Here is a 24,055-nt window from a genome sequence, read left to right as displayed (position 1 = left end):
AGAAGAGGTGCTCGTTAATCCTATGTAACGCGACACGTTTTTAAAAAGGACAAGAGAAACCCAATTAATGGCAGGGATATAGTACACAGAGCTGCCTTTAAAACTTGAGCAACGGACAGGCTAGCTTTATGGGAAGGCCAGCAGAGAAGACCTTTCTGAATTATACCTTTAAGTCAAACTGCTTTTATTTGGCCAAAATTAGAGTAAGATGAGTAAGCCCGCTTTGGATGATTCCTGCAGAATCTAGGGAGGGCACCCATGGGTCTCTTTAGTCACTCAGCTAAGAAACGTAACCGAATGAGCACCAGCTTGGATGGCAGGACCTATGCAGATGGATAAGGCTAATGGGGAGAGGAAGGTGAGGTGGGTGGCAGGGGACATTCAATTACCTTCCACAAGGTGCAACTTGGCTAACCTTGTTTGAAGCAGTTCAGGGGGAAAACTTCGTTTCCCTTATCAGCCACGAAGACCAAAATTCACAGTGGCTCTCTTCTACGGATGCCTTTCTACCTGCAATGCTTAAGTGGAGTCTCCATAGAAAAAGTGACAACAGAAAGCCCATATTTTATCCGAACGAAAGTCCGAACTGGTCTCTAACGGCTCTGAAGGACAGTGGAGACACTTCAAGAAAATCCTAGCACGCTGAGCAACGCTCACGGAACTCTCATGAGAAAGACGTGTGACCAAGGGCTGTGAAAGGCTTCCTAGCTGGCCGAAGTGTGAACAGTGACCTCACGTGGCTTCCGATTCCTAGTGCGTGAACGCAGGCTCGGTTGGCGCTCAAGCAAGAGTTGCGTTGCAGGGGTAACGCTTGGTTTCGAGACCTTCAGGCCACGGTCCACGCCAACACAACAAAGGACAAGATGGTAAGGTCTAGCGCAAACAGTTTTGACTGAGGCCAGGATGAGGGAACAAAATCGGGGGGACGCCAATGTTGCGAAGGCGCTCGCTTCTCCCGAGGGTTCCGTGCATGCAAAAAGGCTTCAGCCGAGGGAGAGCGGGGCTGCGTCACTGCAGGTGCTTAGAGAAACGAGTGTCACCAACATGGCTGATGTTTAAACTGTGGATGGTGTTTAAATGGCAACAGACAAACAAACAAACACAAAAGGGTCATGACGTTCGGGTGGCAGCAAGGCGATACAGCGACATACCGGAAACAAGGTTTCAGTGGGAAGCAAAAAAACCGTCAGCGGTCTTGCCCTGGATGCAGCTCTGTACTGGGGACCTTACTGAAGGTTTGGAACACGGCCGCTACCTACGAACACCGCTCGGTCTCCCTCCACGCTAACCAGGAATTTTGGAGTCGAGCGGTTCGAGTACAAACAGGTACATTTCCAGTCCAATGCAACATTGCCATGACACACGGGCCCGTGTTCACTGATCAGGGAGCTGGGGCAATGGCCTCGGTTTTCTCAAATGCCTACGCAGATACCTCCTTTCCCCCTGCTCGCTTACTTACCTGTGTTCACCTCGGCAAACAGAACATGGGCCGAACTAGCAGTGAACACACTACAGAGGCAGTTGCGGGCCGGGTCGGACCCCGCTCTTTCAAAAGGAGACATTCCCTGCATGCAAGGTCACTTAAAAAAGGTGTGTTATTAATTGCAACAGCGCTTCTGTCCGACTTTGCAGAACGCATACCAGGTGACTATGCATGCAGGAAAGAAGTAGTTATGGAAATGAAACACAAATAAAAAAGGCAAAATATTGCAAAAACAAATTATTTTATTAAGTGCAAAAAACAAGCCGTAGGCAATAAATAGATTAGCTCTGGTACATGTCCAAAGACCTCGGTGAGCATTCTCTCCAGAACATATTAAGGCAGTGAAATTATTCTGAACATACAGATTTTAAAAAAAAAGAAAAGGAAAGAAAAGAAAGGAAAAGAAAAGAAAAGAGAACTCTACCACGTCCCTTTACACATGCTGGAGGGCATCGGGGAGCTTTACATGAATTTCAGTTTGGGCTCAAAGAGAAGGTCTGCTCCGTTTGAGAGCGCGCAACAGATAGAGTCTCTTACTTCGAGCTCCAGCACTCGGAACTCTAGCAGCTCATTTTGGTCCTTGGCGTCCTGCATTTCGTTCTTCAGCTGACTCTCTTCCATTTCCAGTCTGTAAATCTAGAGCAGACGCACCTGTGGGTTAGCGGGCGGGAGGACCGCCGTCTCCGTGGGGGCCGCGGGAGACGCACCCTGCTCAGCGCGGGCGGGGTGCGGGGGTGGGGGCGCCGGCACCGTCCCTGCCAACCCCCCCCCCCGGGGGGCCTGGCCTGGAAGAGGGGCTCCTCATAGGCTTGCCGAATAAATGAGCGATGGGGGAAACTGAGGCACGGCGCCACTAAGTCCCTTCCTGAGGTCAAGTGTGAGGGAGGCAGGAACGCACCATGGGCGCTTCTGATCCCAAAGCCTCAGTGTGGTCTTTTCGCGGGCGGTATGGCCCCCCAGGATGAGCCCCCCCCCCCCCCCCCGGACAGACAGCACCAAGCTGCGGCAGGAAGGCACAGGCCGCCACTGTGACCCTGCCAGAGGGCTGAGGAGAAGGCCTAGTGGAATCAGTTTTCCTGAAGGCACAAGTCCGTCTGGGGAGGTGGGCCGCCTGGTCCAACACCTGCCAGGAGACACTGGAAAAGCACCCTAATGGCTCTGTGCCTCAGTTTCTGTCGCAGGGGCATAAAGTCCTGCAGCCAGGACTGACTGAGATAAGGCATACCTCCTTACAGAGGGCCTCCCCTCCTCCTGCCTGGAGAACCAGAGGGAGGGTCTCCACTGACGGGGTCCTGCACCCCCAAGGGACTCTTGGAAACAGTGTGTTTTCTCCATGGCTCCCTGAATTTAGTGAGCAGGACACGAAATCTCTCCCAACGCACAGGCCCGACCTGCAGGGCGGCGACGCGCCCTGTCCCCGAGCTCCAAACGCTATGGAGAAACACAGGGCAGTGAGCGGCCACAGCCGTCAGTGGCAGAGCTGGGACTGGGGGCGGGGGCGGAGGGGGGCAAGCCCGGGCTCGATGCTGCAGGTGTTCTAGGATGCTCTAAAGCTGAGGCCTCACCCAGGTCTGGGGCGGCTGGCATGCAAGGTCCAGGAAAAGCAAACCTCTGTGGACAGAAAGTACACCGCTGGTTGCCAAGGGGTGGGGGGGGGGGGGGGGTGTGTGGTGGGAGGAGACAGGGAGTGACTACAAATGGGCACAAGGGACCCTTGTGGGCCGCGGAAAAGGTCCTAAAGCTGCATTGTGACGGTGGCTGCACAAAGAAAACAAAACAGAACAACACTCTGAATTGCACACAAACGAGAGAAACATAAAGCTGAGGTCTCATTCCAAAGCATTAAACCTACTCCCCTTGCTGTCTCAAGAGGCGTCTGGAAAGTTCCATGACCGCAAGAAGGAAGACAGGCTCAGCTTTGCCAGCACCGAGGCCTCCGGTCCATGAACTGGACTGTGACGGCCTGAGAGCCTGCCGGGCGGCCAGCGCCTTCGGTCCCCCCTGCCACGTTGGAGGGAGGGGACCTGCCGGGGGTTCCAGAGCAACGGGAGAGGTGGCCTGGAAAGCCCTGTGGAGGCAGGGCAGGCGGCCCTCACTGTGTCTGCAGGGCGCACGCCCTGTCCCAGAGGACAGAACCGGGGCCGAGGCCTGGGAAGCCCCACAAATTGGGCTCGGACTCAACGTGAGGAAGAGGTCTGTGCTCTGAGAGCCAGTCAGGACCCGGACCCACCATGGGGGCACTGGGGCAGAGTCTCAGTCGGGCTGAGCCTCTGAGGTCCCTGATTCTCTGAGGGGGCGGGGAGGGCACTGACGCTCACGTACCTTTTCCAGCAAGTCCTGGTTTGTCCTGATGAGAAGCTGCTTCTCTTCAACCCATTTGGAATCCTAAGAAAAAGCACTAAATATGTTCACGCTCATTGAAGCAAACAGGTGCTCACACAGCAAAGACTGAGTCAGCGAAAAAAAGTCACCTAATATAAGGCTATGAAAAGGTCATGGGGCACCTGGGGGGCTCAGTAGGCTAAGCGCCCGACTCTCGATTTCGGCTCAGGTCACGATCTCATGGTTTGTGAGTTCGAGCCCCGCGTCGGGCTCTGTGCTGACAGTGCAGAGCCTGCTTGGGATTCTCTCTCTCTCCCTCTCTCTCTGCCCCTCCTCACTTGTGCATGTGCTCTCTTTCTCTCTCTCAAAATAAATAAGCATTAAAAAAAAAAGGGACTATGAAAAGATCAGAGAAGGGACAGCAGCTAGAAAGACTTCATCATCCCTCTAAACCTCTACACCCAGAAAAGCGAGCCGGCGGGATCGCAGGGTGTCCCTTCCCTACCGCTCACGCTCCCTGAAAGCAGAGGGGGCCCACGCTGAGTGTCACTGCCAGGAAACCAGCTGCAGAGCGACCAAATCGGCACCGCCCACCCGCTCAGGCCTGCTCACTGCACCCGGGGTCTCCCCCACACCCGCGGACACGCTCTCGGGTGCATCCTGGTCCCTCTGCCCGTAAGGCCCTAACCACGTGTCTCGGCCCGGGCAGGTTCCTGTCCAGGTAAGCCCCATGAGCACACGGCACTAGGTCCGTCTTTCCACCGTGGCGTCCCCAGCCTGTGCTCCATAAACACGGCAGGATGGATAAGGGAACAAACGGAAGAACGTTCCTCTTCCCTTCTCTCAGCTCCGGCGGCCTCGGCTTCCCTCCACCTCTCACATATCACCCTGCACTGTCGCTGGGTCGACACATGGAGGCCCCATGAGGCCGTGAGTCCCTGTGAGGACAGAGCCCGTTCTACTCATCCTTGTACCTGGAGCATACCGTCTGCAACTGTCCCTCCCACCTCCACGGCCCTTTGCGGTATCACTCTGCAGCTCCTCCCAATGACCGATGGCATCGACTTCTCCAGCCCTGAAGCCAGGCGTGGCTGGGGCGACTTCAGCTACCGGGATACTCGCAAATGGGATTCAAGCAGAGGCTTGGAATGCACCTGTGCATTGAGGCCTGCCCTTTCCTCCGGTCCCCAGGCCACCAGGCAAAGACGCCAGGTTGGAGAGAGTAAGAGAGATGGCGATGAGAGACCGTGAGCCAACACGGCAGCCAAAGCTGGCACCAGTGCCCAGACGGGACAGAGAGGCCATTGCAGGCCACCCGGGCCCAGGTGACCCAGAGAGCAGCCTGTAGCATGAGCCCCGGTAAGACCAGCAGAGGAACTACACGGCTGAGCCCAATCCAAACCGCTGACCCACGGAATTATGAGCAAATCAATTTTTTTTTCTTGTTTTAAACCGTTAAGTTTTGGGGTGGTTTGTTACGCAGTGATAGCTAATCGATACATTATCCCTGCAGGCCGAGCACAGAGCCTGGCGTGGGGCAAGCGCTCTGGTGAGCGTTCACTGAACAAATGGACATTTGCTTTGTCCCAGCGTGGCCCTTTCATTTATATGGTGCTGAGAGCAGCCCATCCACGGCTGAGAGCACCCATCCACGGGTGGGGCGTAACTTAGTCGAAGACGGTGGTCAGGAGCTATGTGAGCTCAGCCTGGAAGAGGGGCCCAGGACAGTGGCAGGTGGACGGGAGTCTAAAAACAGCCTTCTCTCCCACCTGGACTGTTCCCCAGGCTGCTTCCTCTTACCACTTCTGCTTCCCCAGTATGTGAAGGATTAATATCACCCCCATTTTAAAGATGAGTAAACTGAGGCACAAAGAGACAATGTCGGTCGCGTGGGTTGTGCTACATGCCTGCCAAGTCGGTCCCGGAGTATGGGCTCTTCACCGCTGTCCTGCCTCCGTGGAATGTTCTGGACCACGGTTATGGAAGCAGTGCCCAAGGGCTGGCCGATCAGCGCCGGCCACAATGCTGCTGCCGTGGGCGGCTTCGCGAGTACCCCCAGCCCTGGTTACTGGCCGTCTGCCTGAATTCGAATCTCAGCCACCACCCGAGCCCTAGAGCCACTAACTGCTCAGAGTTAGTTCTAAGCCATCTGTTCAGAACCTCATACACGCCCTTCCCTAAACACCCACCACCAGTCCCCGTGTCCCAGCCCAGGACCTCGGGGAGCCCTTGCCAGACCTCCCCACCCCCTACCCGCACGGCACCCCCACCGTCAGGTGTAGCCACATGACTGTTTTGGTGAAACGTGTCCAGGCAGCAAACTGCCTTCTCCTGCCCTCTGAGGGGGAAGGCAAGCTGTCGACGGGGCCGTTATATCCAGGCTGGTGCCCCAGCGCTGGATCCCTGAGTAACCACATGGAGTGGACGACCCCCAGGCCTGCGGGAGGGACAGGAAGGGTGCTGAGTAGGAAACAAACCTCACCGCGGTAAAGCCACTGCGAAGTTCTGGTTTATTTCTTACCGCGGAGAGCGCGGCCGACCTGCGCTGACCCCTGGGTGATGTCGCCTTTGAACGTAACCCTCTGAGAGGCTGGACCTCCGCCCAGACCACCCTCCACGGTCTCCCCCAACTCAGGGGACGGGTCTGGGGCTGGGCTTTGCCTCTTTACTGTTCCCTGCTGTCAACCGGGCCTTGTCACGTTCAGAGAAGGTGCATGTGGAGGCGACTCGGCTCCGAGAAACTCAGGGACCTGGAGGGCACGTGACGGGGCCACAGCCGGGAAGCCGGGATCCCCTTCACTTTCACAACTGGGTCTGGAGAACCAGTGGCAGCTTTTCGTTCAGAGTCAAGTCAAAACGGGTTGTGGTCACCACCTTGCTTTGTGAAGTGTCTCCCACTTCTGAGCATTTGGCCCACAAAGAAAACGCCACGTTAGGATTTCATTTCGTGGCTTGATTTCTATAAAAACTCTGCAAACAGGCACCTCAGGAAGGATATTCTCGCTGGGCTCTGCTAGGGATTTTTTCTCTGATGTCTCTGGAGCAAACCACACAGACCGTGGAGGGGGTCCCCCGCCCCCCAGCACCAAGGCCACGGGGACACCACGAGGGGACAGAAATGCAAAGAGCCGCACGCTCGTTCTACTCACCTGTCCCTTCTCGACCAGCAACTTCTCCAAATCTTCGATTTTCGCCTGACACCTCAGCAGGTCAGCTTGGAGCTGTTCCCGAGTCTGGAGAGAAAAGGACCAAAAAGTGAGCGGGTCACCGCGAATGGGTGACAAGGGTGGAAAGGACCGCGCCACGATCCGGGCCTTGGAAGCACGTCCGTGTGGGGGAGCACGCGCTCGCAGGCGGCACGTGGGGTCGCTCGCCTGCACGTTACACACGTTTAAGAACCGAAAGACCTTGAGGGGTCGTCGGCTCTATTCCCCTCGATTTTACAGACATTGACACGGAAGCCTAGAGAAGGGGTTCATTTCTACAAGGGGGTAAGCGAGCCGGAAGCCAGATGTCAAGGTCCCCACCCTGGCTTTCTGACCACGTTCAGTGGCTGCCTCTACCAACGCTCCCAGACACGTTTCGTGGGCCCTTTATCACCTACGGGAAGGGCTGAAAACCCAAGTGTCTCAAGGACCGGGCGGGTATGTAAGTAAGGGAAGCCGACTGAGTGTGGGGTCGCACGGGGGGTGGGGATCGGGACCAAGTGAGGCACACGTCCCCTCTCAGGCGAAATGCCCACTCAGCCGCGGCCCAAAGCCGCCACCACGTGAACAGGAAGCCCGCTGTTGCCCGGCCGAGCACGTTGTGAGCCGCTGAGAGAGGTAAGGAACCTGAATTTCTACGCAAAATCTCTTGACTTTTAAACGCTGGCAGCCACAGGAGGCAGGCCACACCGAGCCCAGCCCTGTTCCCTCCTCCGACCTACAAGGTTACAGGCTGAACTCCACTGCGGCACAAGAAGCTTTCCTCCCCACCCCCCCAGCCTCATCCGCCACCCCCTACTTCACAGGGCTGTCGTGGGAACGATACGGGGACTGTGCTGGGTAAAGCACTGTGTCTGCGGGGCCCCTTGCTTTCAGAAGGAGGGGCAGGCAGCCGCCGGCCCATGTGACTCCTGAGGGTGGGGTAAGGGCCAGCGGGTGGAATTTCCTGGAAGGCAGAGCTCAGCCCAGTGCAACGGGGGGCCTGGCCCAGCCCTGGGTGGCCGGCAGGGACCAAAGCGCCTTGAGGGCTGGGAGCACGCCAGGATGTGCACAGGGGTTTCTCAGCCTGGGAGGGAGAGGAGGGTCCTTGCCGAGCCCTGGGGTCTGAACGCATTCCTGCCAACAGACGGCACGCGTGACGTGTGCCGGACCACAGCATCGTTTCTTCTGGCCGCGCCTGCGGTCACACGGTGGCCCACGGGTTTGCCCACGGTGTCCCCCATCAGCTCGCACAACCCCCTCCAAGCGTCAAAGGCAGGGCGCGGGGACCCGGCGTTCTGCGCACTCACCCGGGCCTCTCTCTCAGCGTCCAGCGTCCCCCCCACCTGCTCCTGAAGCAGGGCGTAGGCCCGCTGCAGGGCCTGGTACTCCCTGGTCAGCTGGCAGAACCGCAGGTCGGCCTCTTCTCTCGTCGTCGTCTGAAGGTGCCGGAGAAGAGAGACACAACAGAGCGCGTGACGTGGTGAGGCTTCGGCCCGGAAGCACACACCCAGCCCTCCCGGCCGCTGCCCACAGTTCCTCGGGGGGAGCCGGTCACCGCCGGGATGTAACTGGGGACCCCGGGTGACAGGCTGCGGGAGGAGACGCCGTCCCCGTCGTCAGCGCCCTCCCCGGGAGCTCGCGGAAGCCCGGAATGCCTGAGTCACATGCAAGGGAGGCAGGGGAAGAGCGCCCCTGAGCCAGCCCGGACCCCACGGGTGGACGTTTCCGTGCCCCCTCCCTCCGTGCTCCTCACGTCGGGAATCTCTCCGAAGACAACCCCCCAGGCACGCAAGGGTGCAGCGACTGGCTGGCCAGTGGCACGTCTTTGTGGCTGTGAAAACTGGGAAGCACCCGTTAGGGGACACTCGTGACATTAAAGGCTCCGTGCGCGTCCACGTGAAAAGTCCCGCGTGCTCACCAGAGACGGGGGCGTGGAACACGGCGTGTTCCCGTTACAAGCCGTTGGTGCCAAAGGAAAATCGAAAAAGGCCCGTGTCTGGTGTGACCGTGCTCTACTCGGGTTTCCCCAGAGAGCCCGGCCGGCGAGGGGCGGGCGGGCGAGGACAGAGCCGCCCTTCACGCCTCTGTGAGGCCGGCTCACTTAGTGCCGCGGTCATGAGCCTGGATGTGCGCGCTGGTCGGGCACCGTGAGGCTGGTGGCTCGGGGTGACAGGGCTTCCGGGGGTGTTCTTCCCGCCCTCCACGCTCTCCAGCACTGGGAGCGTTCTCTCCTGTGTGAGGCGTCGCCTTCGTGAGGACAAGGCAACCGTGTCCTGCCCGCCAGGTGGGGTCCCTGTGCGTGCATTTGTCCGCGTGTGTATGTGCCTCTGTGAGCATCGTGAGCCTGTGCATACATGTGTGTGCATGTGTGCCCGCGTGTGCAGGGGGGACAGGGACAGACCACCATGCAGCAATTTTAATTGAAAAGGTAACAGCGAGGCCACCACTGGGGTGGTGAGATGGGGGGGGGGGGGGGACCGCTACATGCTGCCGGTGCCCCCCTTGCCTTCATGGAGGCCGGGCCCAGCAGGGGCCTCCTGCCCTCGAGGCTGCAGGCTGAGACGTCACAGGTCCTCGGGGCCGAGATCTCTACACCCGGGAGCAACAGGGGCGGTTGTCAGAGGCCGGAGGCGTGTGCCCACAGCACCTCAGGTGTGGGGGTGCTTACATCATCCAAGTCTTCCTCGGGCGTGGCTGGGGCCCTGTCCGTCCTGTCCGTGTTGCAGGAGGTTTCTGACAAGGTTTCTGAGTCCACAGACTCCTCATCAAATCCAAAAAATGTCTCCACAACATGCTTCTGGAAAACGCAACGTGCGTGACATCAGGAAGGGACTCAGCATTGCCGAGTCCCCCCCCTCCCCCCGGCCGCCCAACCCGCCCTGTCACCCCAGGCACGGGGGCGACTACGCACACCGGGGCCCCAAGGGCGTCCCAAGAGGCGGTTGGCGGGGTCTGTGCTTGAACGGGCGGAAAGGAGGCGGCCGAAGGAGGTGGAGGGTGGGGACAGCAGAGCACGCTGGCCTGACCCCGGCACTCCTTCTGCGGGTCCCTCGGCCCCCTTGAGCGCCCACTTCCTTCTCCATCAGACGGACAGGGAGCCCCCGCCTCACCCGAGAGCACAGAGTGAGGTCACGCATCCGCTGTGCCCGGCACGCCGACCCTCGATGGGCCCGTGTGGGTCCTACTAAGGAGGGGCAGGGGGCCACGTGAGATGTCTCGTTCTATGTGCCAGACACGGGGAAAGGTGAAGGGGGCAGAGGGCCCGCAGATGGACCCCGGGCTCCAATCGGCTGGGTGAGTGTGTGGCCCGGGTCCTCACCGGACCTCCACTGAGGGGCAAATTTTGTTTAACTTTTGAGTATAGAAACCTTGAGGCACTGAAACGATGAGAAGGAACAGTGCAACGGACCCCTCACGCGTCCATTGCTCAGAGTCGGAGGAAATTTTACCGCTCTGTGCGCCAGCCTCCTGGCTACCCCACCCAGTACTTTGCCCACCCCAAATACCGTGATATATGTGGCTTCGCACACATGCCCGCATTCAATCGGCAAACCCCCGACTGAGCACCTTCTAGGGGCACACACTGGGCGGGGCCTGGGGAACACCACCTGATGAACACCAGCCGTGCTCCCCACCACAAGGAGCTTCGCTTAGTCTCCTGGGGGGGGTGGTCTGCGGACATCAACCCACAGTCACCAGATCGAACTCCCTTGTGTTAGGAACAATGTTTTGTTCGTTTCTTTGTTTGTTTCTTACAACCGATGAGTACTTTTCATGGCCATGAAGAAAGAACCATAATTAAATCCACAGCCGAGCCCCAGGCTCCCACTGGTTCACCCAGAACCTGGCTTTTCCCAGAGCCCCCTCCCCATCCCTCACCCCACAGAGGGATCGGGGCACACCCCACATGCTGAGGACCTGTCCTAACCTGCTTGCTTAAGCGGGCATATGTCTGCAATCTCGTGCACCCAGATGTAAGAAAAACGTGGCCGGTACCACAATTAATAACATAATTAAGGGGTGCCTGGGTGGCTCAGTCAGTTAAGCGTCCGACTTCGGCTCAGCTCATGATCTCACAGTTCGTGGGTTCGAGCCCTGCGTCAGGCTCTGGGCTGACAGCCAGCTTCTGAATCTGTGTCTCCTTTTCTCTCTGCCCCTCCCCCCCTCACGCTCGCTCGTGCACTCTCTCTTTCTCTCAAATATAAATAAACATTAAAAAATGTTTAAGAAAAAATAAAATAAAATAAAATAGAATAGAAAGAAAGAATTCTGAATCAGGAAGGGAGAGGGAGACAGAGTGGACTGCTCTGTCATCTTCTGCAGCTAGAGTTTCTCGAGAGGTTTTGCTAGAGGCACCCAGGACGACAGTGAGGGCAGAGATCTGGGCTTTTTTATTCCCCACTGTGGCCCAGAGTCTGGCACACTGAGTCAACACCGGTTTTTCAATGCGTATTCGTGAACATGTCTTTGTTAACGAACTCAGAGCTAAAGCAACTTGTTTGCCCCTAGTTTCGGGCTCGCGTGCGACAGCCCTTGCCCTCACTCACGCAGCCAGCACCGCTGGACCCCCGCCCGGTTACCCACCCCAGGTGAGTTTAGCAGATAGGACTGTGGGGACCTATTAGGTTCTGTCGGCTTTCCATGATTCCTTCTCTCCAAGTAGAGGTTGCAGACAATCATATACCCCAATCTCCTCTCCAGATGAGAAACCTCACTTGAATGCAGGCATCGAAAACTCTCCAGACGATTTCCAGGGGGCAGCGGCCACAACATCCTGACGGCGACAACGGCACCTTCAGGAGCGACAGGTCTGCGGCACTCAGAGGTCCTCTGCACGCACGCAGCTCACCGCCCCGGGCTCCAGGCTCCTCATTTTTCCGGGCAGCCATTCACCCGACCCTATTTCTTGTAAACACGGCTAATTGCGAGGCCTCTGGGGACAGTTCTGTGTCTGCTGCCGTGTGGACTGGCAGCGAGCAGTGACGCACGCTGACCGAGTCCCCGGGAACCATCCTGCCACAGTCTCTCCAAAGCCTCGGGACACGACACCCACGGTCAGCCTCGCGGACCGTTGTGATGCCTCTGTTCATCCCCCGGGCTGATCTGCCTCCTGAAACCTTGCAGGACGGCTAGCTGGGCACTCCGCTACCGAGTCCTGACATGGGGCGTTCACTCCGGATGCTGCAGACGTGCGTTTAAAGTGCTGCTTTTGTCATCAGCCGAACCCCAGACCCGAATGGAGCCCCTCAGTCCAGGGTGGCCCCAGAGACCAAGACCCCAGGGAAGCATGCGGCGGTGAGGGAGGCAGGATGAGGCTCTGTAGGGAGCAGGGCTGGGGAGGCCAAACACTCACATTCTGACCCTCTCACAACAGGAGGCGAATCTGCAGATGCGGGACCCCCTCTCCCCAACCTTGCGGAACATACAGGCTGGACGAGTTTGTTTCCTGGAAGGATTAGGTTCTTAAAAGCTCTTGTATTATGCAGGAAGTCTAGAAGTACTGCATATATTCATGCCTTTGTTAATAAATGCAAGAGAGAAACAGACCTTGGAATGCTTAAAGAGAAAATCTGGGGGCTGGTTTCTTTAAGGACAATGCAACCAGTGCCTTATGCTGCATTTTCAAAATATGTGTAAAATAATAGTGCCTGCCTCCGAGGAATGACAGAATCATCTAGAAAACATGGTTTCCTCTTTCTTAAAGAGCCAAGCACTGGGGAAATCGTTGAGTTTTCAGAGCGCCCACCTTGCTCAGATCCCCCGGGCATTTATGTCCCGGGAGCAGATAGTTTGGGAGCATAAACCCCCGTCTCTGCTCAGGGTGGCACATCCCTATGGAAGGAGCTCGCTCGTCCAAGACTCCCATTTTCTCTACCCCCCGGAGTCTTGCCTTGCTGACTCCTCTTTACAAATTAATCCAGGGGCGCCTGAGTGGCTAAGCATCTGACTTCAGCTCAGGTCATGATCTCAGGGTTCATGAGTTCGAGCCCCACGTCGGGCTCTGTGCTGACAGCTCAGAAGCTGGAGCCTGCTTCAGGTTCTGTGTCTCCCTCTCTCTCTGCCCCTCCCTGCTTGTGTGCTCTCTTTCTCTTTCTCCCTCTCTCTCAGAAATAAATAAACATTAAAAAAATAAAAATAAAATACAAACTAATCCAAATGTTTTAAATGCAGCTTGGGCCCAAGTGAAAAATAAACGTGTCTGGTCCATTTGCACCTTGCACACACAGAGGTGGTCGTTCTCAGCACATCAAAAGGCACCGGGGGAGGGGGGTGGGGTGTAGTGTCTCCGAAATAAACATCCCTCCGCTGGCTCCGGCCTCTGAGCCCCGTCTCCTGTCCCCCTGCATCACTCGGGACCACCAACCGCCAGCTCGGAAGGGGCCTCCCAGCCTCGGCCGTGTCCTCGCTCCGAACCGCGGCCGCCCAGAGCCAGACGCTTACCTTCATGCTTGTAGGTCATCTCCTGACAACCGGAAAAGTACAGACACACCAGGGCACAGAGACAGAGGAAAAAGGAGAAGTACAGCACGAAGAGGATGTACTCCATTGCCGGGCAGGGAGGTGGAGCCCGCGTGGGCCCCGTGTGCGCCCCGTGGGCCAAAAGCAGCCTCACTGGCGTCTGCTTGCAGACCTCTCTCAAGTCCTAGTGGAAAGCGCTGCTTCTCTCCCGGAACATTCTCCTTCCCTCCACCACGCCGAGCCCACTGTGCCCGAGGCTTCCTGCACAGAGATCGGGCTTCGTGGGCAAGGCCGCCAGCCCAAGGGCAGATCCAGGGGCCAGGCTGGCACGCTAGTCACACAGCTTCTCCCTCCTCGAGCTGCCTTGTCATCAGCGCCCTTCCACAGGCCCCGGGTGATCACGAGGCCCCCTGGGGACACCACACTAGCAACCACGATGGATGCAGAGACAGCTTTCTTCCGGACCAGAGCCAAAAACGAGGAGGCGCCTCCCGCCTCGTGCACTTGGGCAATTTGTCTGTCCGTCCCGGCCACCCCATGTGCACCCTGGGCCCACTGAATTCACAGGATTCTCACTGATCTGTCCCTCGGCATTTGTTTGACCGTTTATACAGACTGATGAAGCCACTAGCCACAGGGGGGCTGCAGGGGTGCAGGCCCGGTGCTCCCGCCCATGCGGGGCCCCCACGGAAGCCCGCATTTCTTGGAGAAGCTTCTCTCCGCGAAACATCCAAGGTGAAAACCCACATGTTGAAAAAATGGGCAGATGACACCATAAAAAAGTAAAACCTCTGTACTTTGAAAGATATTCAAGCGATTCTAAAAGGCGAAGGGCAACCACAAAAGCAAAACATAGGCAACCAAGTGCATATACAACTTTCAATTTTAATAATGCTCGATACTCTGCTCCTTTCAAAGTAGCCACGATACGAGCTATGCCCCCCAAGCCTTTCACTCATGTTTCCAAATGAGGAGCTCCCTGGGCCTGGTTCAGGGACATGCCTGTGACCAAACTGAGCCAGGGAACATGCGCCCTGGGACTCTTGCTGGAACCATTGAGGAGAGACGCCCTCCTACTACAGAAATTGCTAGGCAGTGTAACACCAGCTTAAAGCTGCCGAAGCCAATTAGGTGACCACATGGGGAGACCCCACCTGAGAAAGAGCCCAGCCCAGAGGAAAGCAGGGTGGAAAGGTGGAGAGACACGTTCCCGGCAATATCGTGTGGGCATCTGGATCCAGCCGTGCCTGAAACCAGCCACCTCCAGACTTAGCAGCGATCTAAATCCCTTTCCCTTCTTAAATGACTTTGGGTTTTTGAGACTCCCAATGAAAATAATCTTGGCTAATGGAAGAGGGGACGATAATCCTAGAAATCATGCCGTCTGCAAACTGTTGAGTTCTGGGACAAGCCTGAAGCCAATTTCTCTCCAGGCAGCTGTGCACCTGGACCCTCAAGAAGAAACAGGGACCGCCTTTGTCTGGCAGGTGCCTTCCTGGCTCTGGGGAAACCATGAGACGTGTCCTGTCCCGCTGGCTCTTGGACCTACTAAGACCTTCACCTTGGCCACAGCTCCTCAAGGGTGGGGACACCCCTCTGCGCCCTGTCACCTGACATTTTGCTGTGCCCAGGTTGATGGCAAGAGGGATGGAGGATGGGAGGGGCTGAGAGCCACACTGCCTTGGCCGTCAGCCCTGGGCTCGCGGTGGACGTGAGAAACCTCAGGCCCGGGGCAGTCCAGATGGGACAGAATGCCTCATGACCACCACGTCCTCCTTGTCCCAGCACCTGACCCAGGGAGCCCGACTGAGGACCCCAGGCATAAGCCACGAGTACAGCCCTGCTCCCTGGGTTGCAGGACAGACTGTGTGGCCCCCAACGCCTGCTCTCTGTGTTGCCATCAACCACATTCGACCACAGCACCCCGGGTCCTCCGAGCACAGGGCCTCAGAAGAAGAAGATGGGGAGATTGCGCCACGTGTCGGGGCAGAAGGAGCAGAGGGCTGAGGAAGCCCAGAGAAAGGGCCCGCTGCTGTGAGGGTGACGGCTTGTCGAAAACGGGGACCGCTCAGCCGAATCTTGAAGGAGCAGGAGGCGGTCGGGAGCAGAGGACGTGAGGGGGCCGGCCCGAGATGGGGTCTGGAGATGAGGCCACACGGCAAACCCAAGGGACTGGAGCCAGGGTGTGCCAAGGGGGATACAGCAGGAGGTGAGGAGGGCCGGGTCCCAAAAGGCCTTGAGAGCTGCCCAAGGGGCCCCAACTTTATCCCCCGGTAAACGGGGAGCCAGCGTAGGGTTCTTAGGAAGAAGGTGGTGAGGCCAGACTTGTGCCTCAACAAGATGGTTCTGGGAGCTGTGGAGGGAGGAACGTGCTGGAAGCCAAGGGGGCAGCCAAGAAAGCAGAGGGGGTCCCAGGACAAGCGGATAAGGGCTCGAAGGAACCTTGGAGCGCTGGGAAAGCAGAGGCCTGGCAGGACGGGTCTGGGATCAGACAGCCTCTGCCTCAAGCCCCTCCCCGCTGGCTCTGGGGTCGCCTCAACACTAGGCAGGCGGCCTGGGGCTGCAGGCCAGCCCCCAGCCAGCTCTTCTCCAGAGGCCTCATTCTCAGTGTTGGGGTTTCCTGTCCCATTTGAATATGCTGCCTGGAACCACCCTGACTTCCTGTCTATTCCAAAGTCTTCAGGTGTGGCCTCGATGTCCCGCGGTCATTGCTCTGCCAGATGACGTGCCCTGGGCAGCCCCATCCTCCTCCTGCTACCCAGCAACGTGCAGGGCTGCCCCAGGTCAACACATGAGGACGGTGTGCACGGCTGGGCCGTTCAGCAGCCCGGGTGTGGCCCGGGACGCAGGCTCTGTGCCTGCACAATTGTCCCCATGCTCTACCCACGGGACCCAAATCCAAAGTCCTGTACCAGCGGGCCCCACAAACCCAGCGGGCAGCATGGGAACAGCGTCTGGGGCCCCTCATGCTTCTGATGTGAGGCTCTGCCAGGCCGTGGAGGAGGGGACAGGTGACAGGGTCGCTGCCCGGCCTGGAGGGAACAAGCCCTCATCCCCTACAGGGAATTATACACGCAGCAAAAGCCTTCAGCCGCAGGCCAGCCAACAGTGGGGAGCCGGGCCAGCAAGTGGCCTGAAATGACTAACGTTCACTTAGTGCAAGTTACGGAGCCCCCGCGGCAAGGGGGGACTGTGCCGGGGACTGCAGGCAGCCCCATGAACGAGGCACACGCGGTCCAGCCGCACCTCGCTCAGAGGCAGCTGGCGACAGAGCTGCGGGAAAGGACGGCCCAGGAGCAGAGTCGAGTGGAAATGACAATACGGGGGAAATGGGATTCCTCTGGGTACTTGGAAACGGAAAGCGTGGCACATGACGACAAACGTCCGGGTGCCCTAGCCACAGAAGGGCGTGCACACCGGCTCCTGTTCCAGGGCAGCGGCCGGCACCCTGTCCTTCCCACCACGAAGGAGCAGGCTTGGCCTTGGGGGCATAAGGTCAACTTTGGATAGGCCCTAAGTGTCCGATGAGCAGCGATACAGGAGCCACTGACCACGAGTGACCCACCAGAAGCTCCTCAGGCATCAGCAGTCCCAGGGTCCGTATGGGGACCGGGGGACCATGTACTGACACTCGGGCCCTTGGAAGGGCGATTCTTCCCATGGTACTTTGATGTTTCTCAGCAAGTTTCCCAGCCTCTTGCGAAGGCTGACTACTGTCTACAGGCACGGGGCGCCGGGGTGGCTCAGTCGGTTAAGCATCCGACTCTTGATTTCAGCTCAGGTCATGATCTCACCGTTGTGAGATCGAGCCCCGCATCGGGCTCTGTGCTGAGCGTGAAGCCTGCCTGGGATTCTCTCTCTCCCTCTCTGCCCCTCCCCACCAAGTAAATAAATAAACATCTCAAAAAATAATAAAGGGCATCAAGAGCTCACCTCACTGTCACCTGAGACAAGGTGACACCTTGAAAAAAGAGGACACAAATTAGAACGGGGGAAATCAAGGGCGGGACCTGGGAATCTGCATTCAACAGGCCCTCCAAAGGAAAGCTGTCGGTTTAAGAGGAAGGGAGAAGGATGAATCATAATTTGTGGATCCCTGACTACATGCCAGGCACAGAGCCAGACGCTCTGTATAATCTTCTGGATGTGATGATGGTGGTAAGAACCAGGAAACAGGCCCTCCCAGGTCAATGCCACAGAGCCAGGAGCTGGACCGGACCTTCACACGGCTACAGGCTACGGGGTCTCAGCTTCAGCCGAGACCCCAGCCCCACGGTAACCGAGGTGTGTGCGCAAACCATGCCGATTTTAGCCACGCTCGCGTGCTCAGCTTTCTACTGAGACAGCTCCACGTTGTTAGACAGCAAGTTTCAGAGGCAGCAAACCTACCGCCCACAGGGGCTCCGTGTAGGGTTCAACCGTGACACTGGACTTCTGCGGAGCAAGCCCACCCTCCCCAGATGGGGCCTGGGGGCCGCCGGGGGTTCTCCCGCAACTCCCCATGGGGGTGCTGAATAGCAGGGTCCCGAGGCGAAACGCCCACACCGGTTCTGTCCCCAGGAGCACGGTGAGACAGGGTCAGCAGCCTTTGGGGCGTAAGGGTCCCCCCCACCCGGGATGAGGGCTGGATCTCACCACTGCTCTGCCATCACGATTATCTGCAGCAAACTGTGGTGTGGATGTGGGACCGGAGAACAAACCCCCTTCTGGGGGAAACAGAGAGTCCAGGGAAGCTTGAACTAGCCAGAGAGCAGAGACGGGCTGTCAGACTTCCAGAAAATTCTGGCACAAAAATCGGTGCCCAACAAAGGCCCGGGCAAAGTGGTAAAATACACAGATACATAACAGACAGAGCACGATGGAGGCATTTAAGGGGAAAAGGAAACTACTGAATCCCAGCAGCCTGCGGGAGGGAAGAAAGGGACACTGCCCAGGCCCGAGAGATAGCCCTAGGGGGTTACAAACCTGTGCAGGTCCCCACCTGCCCTGGACAACTCCAGGAGTAAGTAGGAGCATGTGGGGGAAACTGTTCTATCTTGAATCTTGAGACAAAGATAAGAGGTTCGTGGATCATAGAAACAGTTAAGCTGAGAAGACTGCGCACAGCTCAGGAAAATGCCCATGGAGACTCCCAAACCCCGCCTTCTGGTGGCAGCGAACTATTTCACTTAGGGACCGAACATCCCATCCTTTGACATGATCCGGTGTTGTGCAAACACACTTCGCCAGTACAAGCAATTTGCTTATGCACTCAACAACTGTTTAGGGACACGTACTCTGTGCCGAGACGGTGAAGGGGGTGCAGTGAGCAGGACACCGCTCCTGCCCTCCTCACCTGCTGTGCACACAAGCCTAGCAAACCACAAGTCAGTTCTAGGCCCTTGTAAAGTTCTCTTCCCATAAAGGAAATCGGGAAAAGGACAATGGAATCTTCTTTACTCCACGAACTCTGATACAGGTTTGAAAAATAAAGTCACAGCTCCACAGAGGGACTCCCGAAAACCCTACTTAGAAGCTTTTCTAAAAAAAATTTTTTAATGTTTATTTATTTTTGAGAGAGAGAGAGAGACAGAGCACGAGCAGGGGAGGGGCAGAGAGAGAGAGGGAGACACAGAATCGGAAGCAGGTTCCAGGCTCTGAGCTGTCAGCAGAGTCTGACGCAGGGCTCGAACTCACAAACACGAGATCATGACCTGAGCTGAAGTCAGATGCTTAGCCGACTAGGGGCCCCCCTACTTTAGAAGCTTTATGGGGCGCACAATGCCGCAATACTCCCAGCTCTCCAGGCCGAATGCCTTTAGACCACTGCTGTTTCAACACATCCTGTGGTGAAAATGGCATTCACGCACATGACTGGCAGCTGTACGAAACGATGCGTGTTTTCCGTACGGCACAGGGGGTCGCCTGTTCCCCACCAAAGCCTTCACACCCTGTGGATCCACATTTCAGCTTCCGGGAATCTGTCCACGGGAACAATCCAGACCCTGGCGCAGCTTCCTGGACAAAAGGAGGCCACCGGGGTGGCATTTACAGAAACAAAGTCCAGTCCCTTAAAGCAACGGTCAATACCCAGGGAATACAACAGAACCGGCCCAGAACGCTGCCTACCGTAAACACACTCCGCGGCAGGAGTTACAGCTGCCAGGAGCTAAAAGCAAACATGTCTGGCACCGAATGGAACACAAATGTATGGCCCATCTACTCAACAGATTATATAACCATCAAAATTTGCTTGTATGACGACAGGGTCATGACACGGATAAATGCTTTATGGTAGAACGTTAAGTAAAAAAAAAAAAAAAAAAAAAAAAAAAAAAACAGGAAGCAACAGCGTACTCTACAGTCACAGTTACATTATTAAGAAAGAAAAAGATGGGGCAGATCAAGGGCTGGGGGTGGGGGAGGGGTTGCACAAAACGCCAGCCTAGATGGTGCCAGGGAGGCCCTGCGGGTGACATTTGGCTTATTTCTCAGGTTAGTCTGTGGTGCTGTGATATTGCTTCCCCAGTAAAAGTGACTATTTAAAAATAAACAAGTTGTGGGGCGCCCGGGTGGCTCAGTCGGTTGAGCGTCCGACTTCGGCTCAGGTCACCTGCATCGGGCTCTGTGCTGATGGCTCAGAGCCTGAAGGCTGCTTCGGAGTCTGTGTCTCCCTGTCTCTCTGCCACACCCCGCTCGTGCTCAGAGACCAAGTGAGCTGACAAGGGGGAGGTTCAAATTCAAGTCCGGGCTCCAAGGCCCACGTTTCCACCACTAAGTCAAGCTGCATGAGGCACACGTCTCTATGTACTGACCTCAGAGACTCAGAAATGGAAGTGGCTCAGCACAGTGTGTTTATTTTATTTTTTATTAAAAACATTTTTTTAAATGTTTTTTTCATTTTTGAGAGAGAGAGAGAGAGAGAGAAAGAGAGCAAGGTCACTGCCGAAGTACTTGGTTAACATGAGGGTCATGGTGGAAGAGGGCGGGTCCCTGACCCAGTATGACTGGTGTCCTTATAGGACGACAGCGACGCACTGGGCGAATGGTCTCTGACGACCAAAGCAGAGGTTGGAGTGACGCAGCTTCAAGACAAGGAACGCTAAAGTGTGCCAGGAAATCACCAGAACCTAAAAGAGCCTGGGAAGGACTCCCCTACGGGTCTCAGAAGGGGCACAGCGCTGCCGACACCTTTATTTTGGACCCCTGGACTCCAAACCGCGAGACGAGACGTTTCTACTGTTCCCAGCTGCCCGGTGTGGGGTACTTTGTCACGCAGCCCCAGGGAGCTGATGCACCAGGATCCCCATCTCCCTCCCACCACTTGGAGTACGTGGCACTACCCCCTGTTGCCTCCTGCTCAGGTTGCCCCAGTCCCCACCACTCCCTGCTGCCAGCCTCGAGAGCCACGTGCCTGTGGCTTTTCGGCAGCACATCCACACTGCTGTTTTCTCTACAGAAGACAAAGATTTCTCTACAACCACATCTCTATTGAAAGAAAAACCAGGAGGGGCGTCTAGTTCAAACGAAAGACCCACATCTCTGTGGCGGTGAAACGAGGTTCACGGGTTTAAATGCAAACTTTTTTTTTTTTCCACACCTGCCCCAATTTGCTCTGTTTATTCCAGCGTGGCCCCTGTGGTGTCTGAATTCTCCCCGTCCAGCTGTGCTCTCCCTGCCAGGACATCTGGGCACCGTCTCTATAAAACCACATCTTCCAAAAAAAGAACACGGTTCTGCGTTATTTGAACAAAAAGAAGCTCAAAGCTCCTGATTTTTTTTAGAACGGGATATAAGATGTCAGAAACCAAGCCCGGGTGCGTTTTGAATCCTTCAAAAGGTCTAAGTATTTATGCTTTTAATTGGGGGCAAACAGCGCCTGAGGCCTACAGACAGAATTCATCGGTGAGTTTTCCATGAATAAATTACAGTCACTGGTTCGCGGCCATAACCGATGCACTGAGAGACGCGATAACAGCTTTTTCACCACCAAACGTGCAGACATGTGAGTGTCCCTGCCGTTAGGGCCCCTCACGGATTGCTTGCGTTTCCTCCCTCCCCTGGACCATGCAGGACAGCAAGCAGGACAGCCACACCCCCGCAGACTCACCTTGGGTGGCTTCAGACCTTTCCCGCGATGTCGTTTGGAGCGCAAGAGACGTTCTCTCTCCTAGAAGGAGATACAACGGTTGGCATTATCAGCCAGCCTCATATCACACCAGCCAACCCAACTGGCTCCCAAAGTGCGCCTCCCCCCCGTCGGCACTGGGAGTGCGTTCGTCCAAGTTCTGAGCACCTGCGTGACGGCCACCTCCCAGAACTGTACGCTACAGAGTCACCCCATTTACTCGAGTCCTTAACGGGACTGGGACTGTCTTGACCAAAAAATACCAAAGTGTGCCAATCCTGAAAGCCCCAGCCTGTCTGCGCTGGGAGCTGGAAGTCGTAAAGCACGAGGCAGTGCTGACTGGCGATCGCCGTTCTGTCAGTGACCACAGCCCAGGATGAAATAGTTTGCAGCTTTGAGCTCAGACAGAGCCGGGTCCAAATCTTCATGGGCCTCCTCTGAACCAGGTGACGCATTTTATTTCTCTCTCAGGTTCTTCCTTTGCTCTATGGGGCTAGAACCTACCAAGCAGCGTGGCCCTAAGAAAGAAACAAGAGCCTGTGGCTGCCTGGTGGTCACTGTCAGTAAGATCGACATCTGCAGGGCAGCAGGAGTGGCAGCCTTTCCGCTCCAGGCAAAACCAGGACGTCTCTCCTTTCTAACTCAGCCCTGTTTTCCCCTTGGCTGCCGGGAAACCCAGAGACAAATCTGCTGTTTGCTTATAGCCCTTATGGTCCACCCATCCGTCCCTCCTCATCTCAATGGATGCGGCGATCTTTATTTTTTCTGGGATTGTTGGTTTATTATTCCTCTTTCAACTTCATCGTCATTTTATTGAAGGTATGTTTTCATCTTATGTTCTACCAAGTTTTTGGGTAATGGAGAAAGATGAGAGGAAGGATGGATAGAAGGAAGAAGGGATGGAAGAAAGAAGGGGAGGATGGATGGATGGATGGATGGATGGAGAAATGGGAGGAAGAAGGGATAGAAGGAGAGAGAGGATGATGGGAAGATGAGAGGATGGATAGATGGATGGATGGAAGGAAGGAGAGGGTGCATGGATGGACAGACAGACGGAAGGAAGAAGCTATGGGAGAAAGAAGGGGTGGATGGATGGATGGATGATGGATGGATGGGTGGCCAGACAGCTGAGGGATGGAAGGAGGGAGGGGGGATGGGAAGATGGGAATACGGACGGAGGCAAAGATAGATGGAGGGAAGGGAGGGAGAATGGATTGGTGGGTGGAAGGAAGAAGGGAAGGACTTAAAGAGAGAGGAAGATAGGCCAGCAAAGCGAGCTTGACAGTTATGGTCAAAGCTTTTTCTAGAATTTTGATCACTGGCTTTTCTACTCTTGGAAGACCCATGAGTGGAACCATCACATTCCCTCTTGGGCATTAAGAACACACTTTGCTTCTAGGGTCCAACTGAAGCTTACTGCAAATGCTTTCTTACTGGTGCCTAAGCTCCTTTCACAGACAGAAAAAGGATTCTCTGGATATAACACTCGCCTACTAAGACACCCTCCTCTCCCCTTAACCTTGTAGATGTAGAGTCTCAGCCAGCCCTTCAAATTCTAGCCTGATTACAAGGTTCAGGCTTTCAAGTTCATGGTCTGCAATAACTAAGCTAAAAAAAAAAAATAGACTTCTCAGGGACAAACTGTGCCCACTGTGTCCAGGCCAGACGACCCATTCCTAAAACGGATGCTGCTTCTTAGCAACAGCAAACCAGGGAGAAGAGTTGAGAAAGAGTAGCCATGGAGACGGCTTCCAGGCACCAGCGGTGTCTTTTACACAAAGTCGAGGCTGCTGTCTGGCTGAATTAAAGCAGCAAGGTGCCCGCGCGGGTGAGCTCCGTGAGGCCCCACCCGCATCAGCAGCAGCGCCCTGGAGCCTCGATGCCATTCGTCACACCGCGTCACCCGGCGCCACACTGAGCGATGTCACCAAGCGCGAACGTACCAGCGAGAGGTCGTCGATGACGTGCTGTTGTTCCAGAACCTGCAGCCGCAGGAACTCGATCTCCTGCTCGTCCCTCGTCAGGCTGAGGTCGTTCAAGGAAGTGTGCCGCTTCAGGGACGCCTGTGCCGACAGCTTCTCTTTCTGCAGCCAGAGGGAGAGCGCCCAGCAGGGCCGCTCAGCCAGCAGGTTAGTTACAGCGCGAGCACCCAGCGCGAGCTCAGGGAGCACCCAGCGGGAGGTCAGGGAGCACCCAGAGGGAGGTCAGGGAGCTCCCAGCAGGAGCTCAGGGAGCACCCAGCGGGAGCTCAGGGAGCACCCAGAGGGAGGTCAGGGAGCACCCAGCGGGAGGTCAGGGATGCGGGAGGGAAGAAGGCTACCCAGTCCCCACGTGGGAGGAGGGGACAGGTGCAGACCAGAAGCAAGCTACAGGCTGAGAGAACGGGCTGGGCAGGCGTGGGGGTGGGAGGTGGTCGTCCAAACCCAGGCCCTGGAGGCTGGACGAGGGAGCTGGGGAGGCAAGGCACGCCACCGGCGATCGTGTCCCCCTCACACC

General features: G+C 56.5%; 1 protein-coding gene across 8 annotated transcripts in view; it reads right to left on the bottom strand.

Annotated features, from left to right (window-relative positions):
* JAKMIP1 (janus kinase and microtubule interacting protein 1) overlaps positions 1–24,055 on the bottom strand; it is a 111,799-nt gene that overhangs the window by 2,913 nt on the left and 84,831 nt on the right. For 4 of the 8 annotated variants that reach the window (XM_049630278.1, XM_049630279.1, XM_049630276.1 and 1 more), the window contains 7 exons: positions 23,503–23,643; positions 21,542–21,601; positions 9,662–9,790; positions 8,301–8,429; positions 6,955–7,038; positions 3,806–3,868; positions 2,021–2,119 (listed from right to left, as the gene is read on the bottom strand). In XM_049630278.1, the coding sequence (XP_049486235.1) occupies positions 2,021–2,119; positions 3,806–3,868; positions 6,955–7,038; positions 8,301–8,429; positions 9,662–9,790; positions 21,542–21,601; positions 23,503–23,643 (705 nt within the window). Of the gene's footprint in view, positions 1–1,740; positions 2,120–3,048; positions 3,095–3,805; positions 3,869–6,954; positions 7,039–8,300; positions 8,430–9,661; positions 9,791–21,541; positions 21,602–23,502; positions 23,644–24,055 lie in introns of those variants that run through there. The other 4 variants (XM_049630280.1, XM_049630284.1, XM_049630282.1 and 1 more) reach the window with 3 other exon arrangements.

The sequence above is a fragment of the Panthera uncia genome, chromosome B1 (genome assembly GCF_023721935.1).
Source record: "Panthera uncia isolate 11264 chromosome B1, Puncia_PCG_1.0, whole genome shotgun sequence".
Lineage (NCBI taxonomy): Eukaryota > Metazoa > Chordata > Mammalia > Carnivora > Felidae > Panthera > Panthera uncia.
This window is presented reverse-complemented; position numbering and strand designations above follow the sequence as displayed.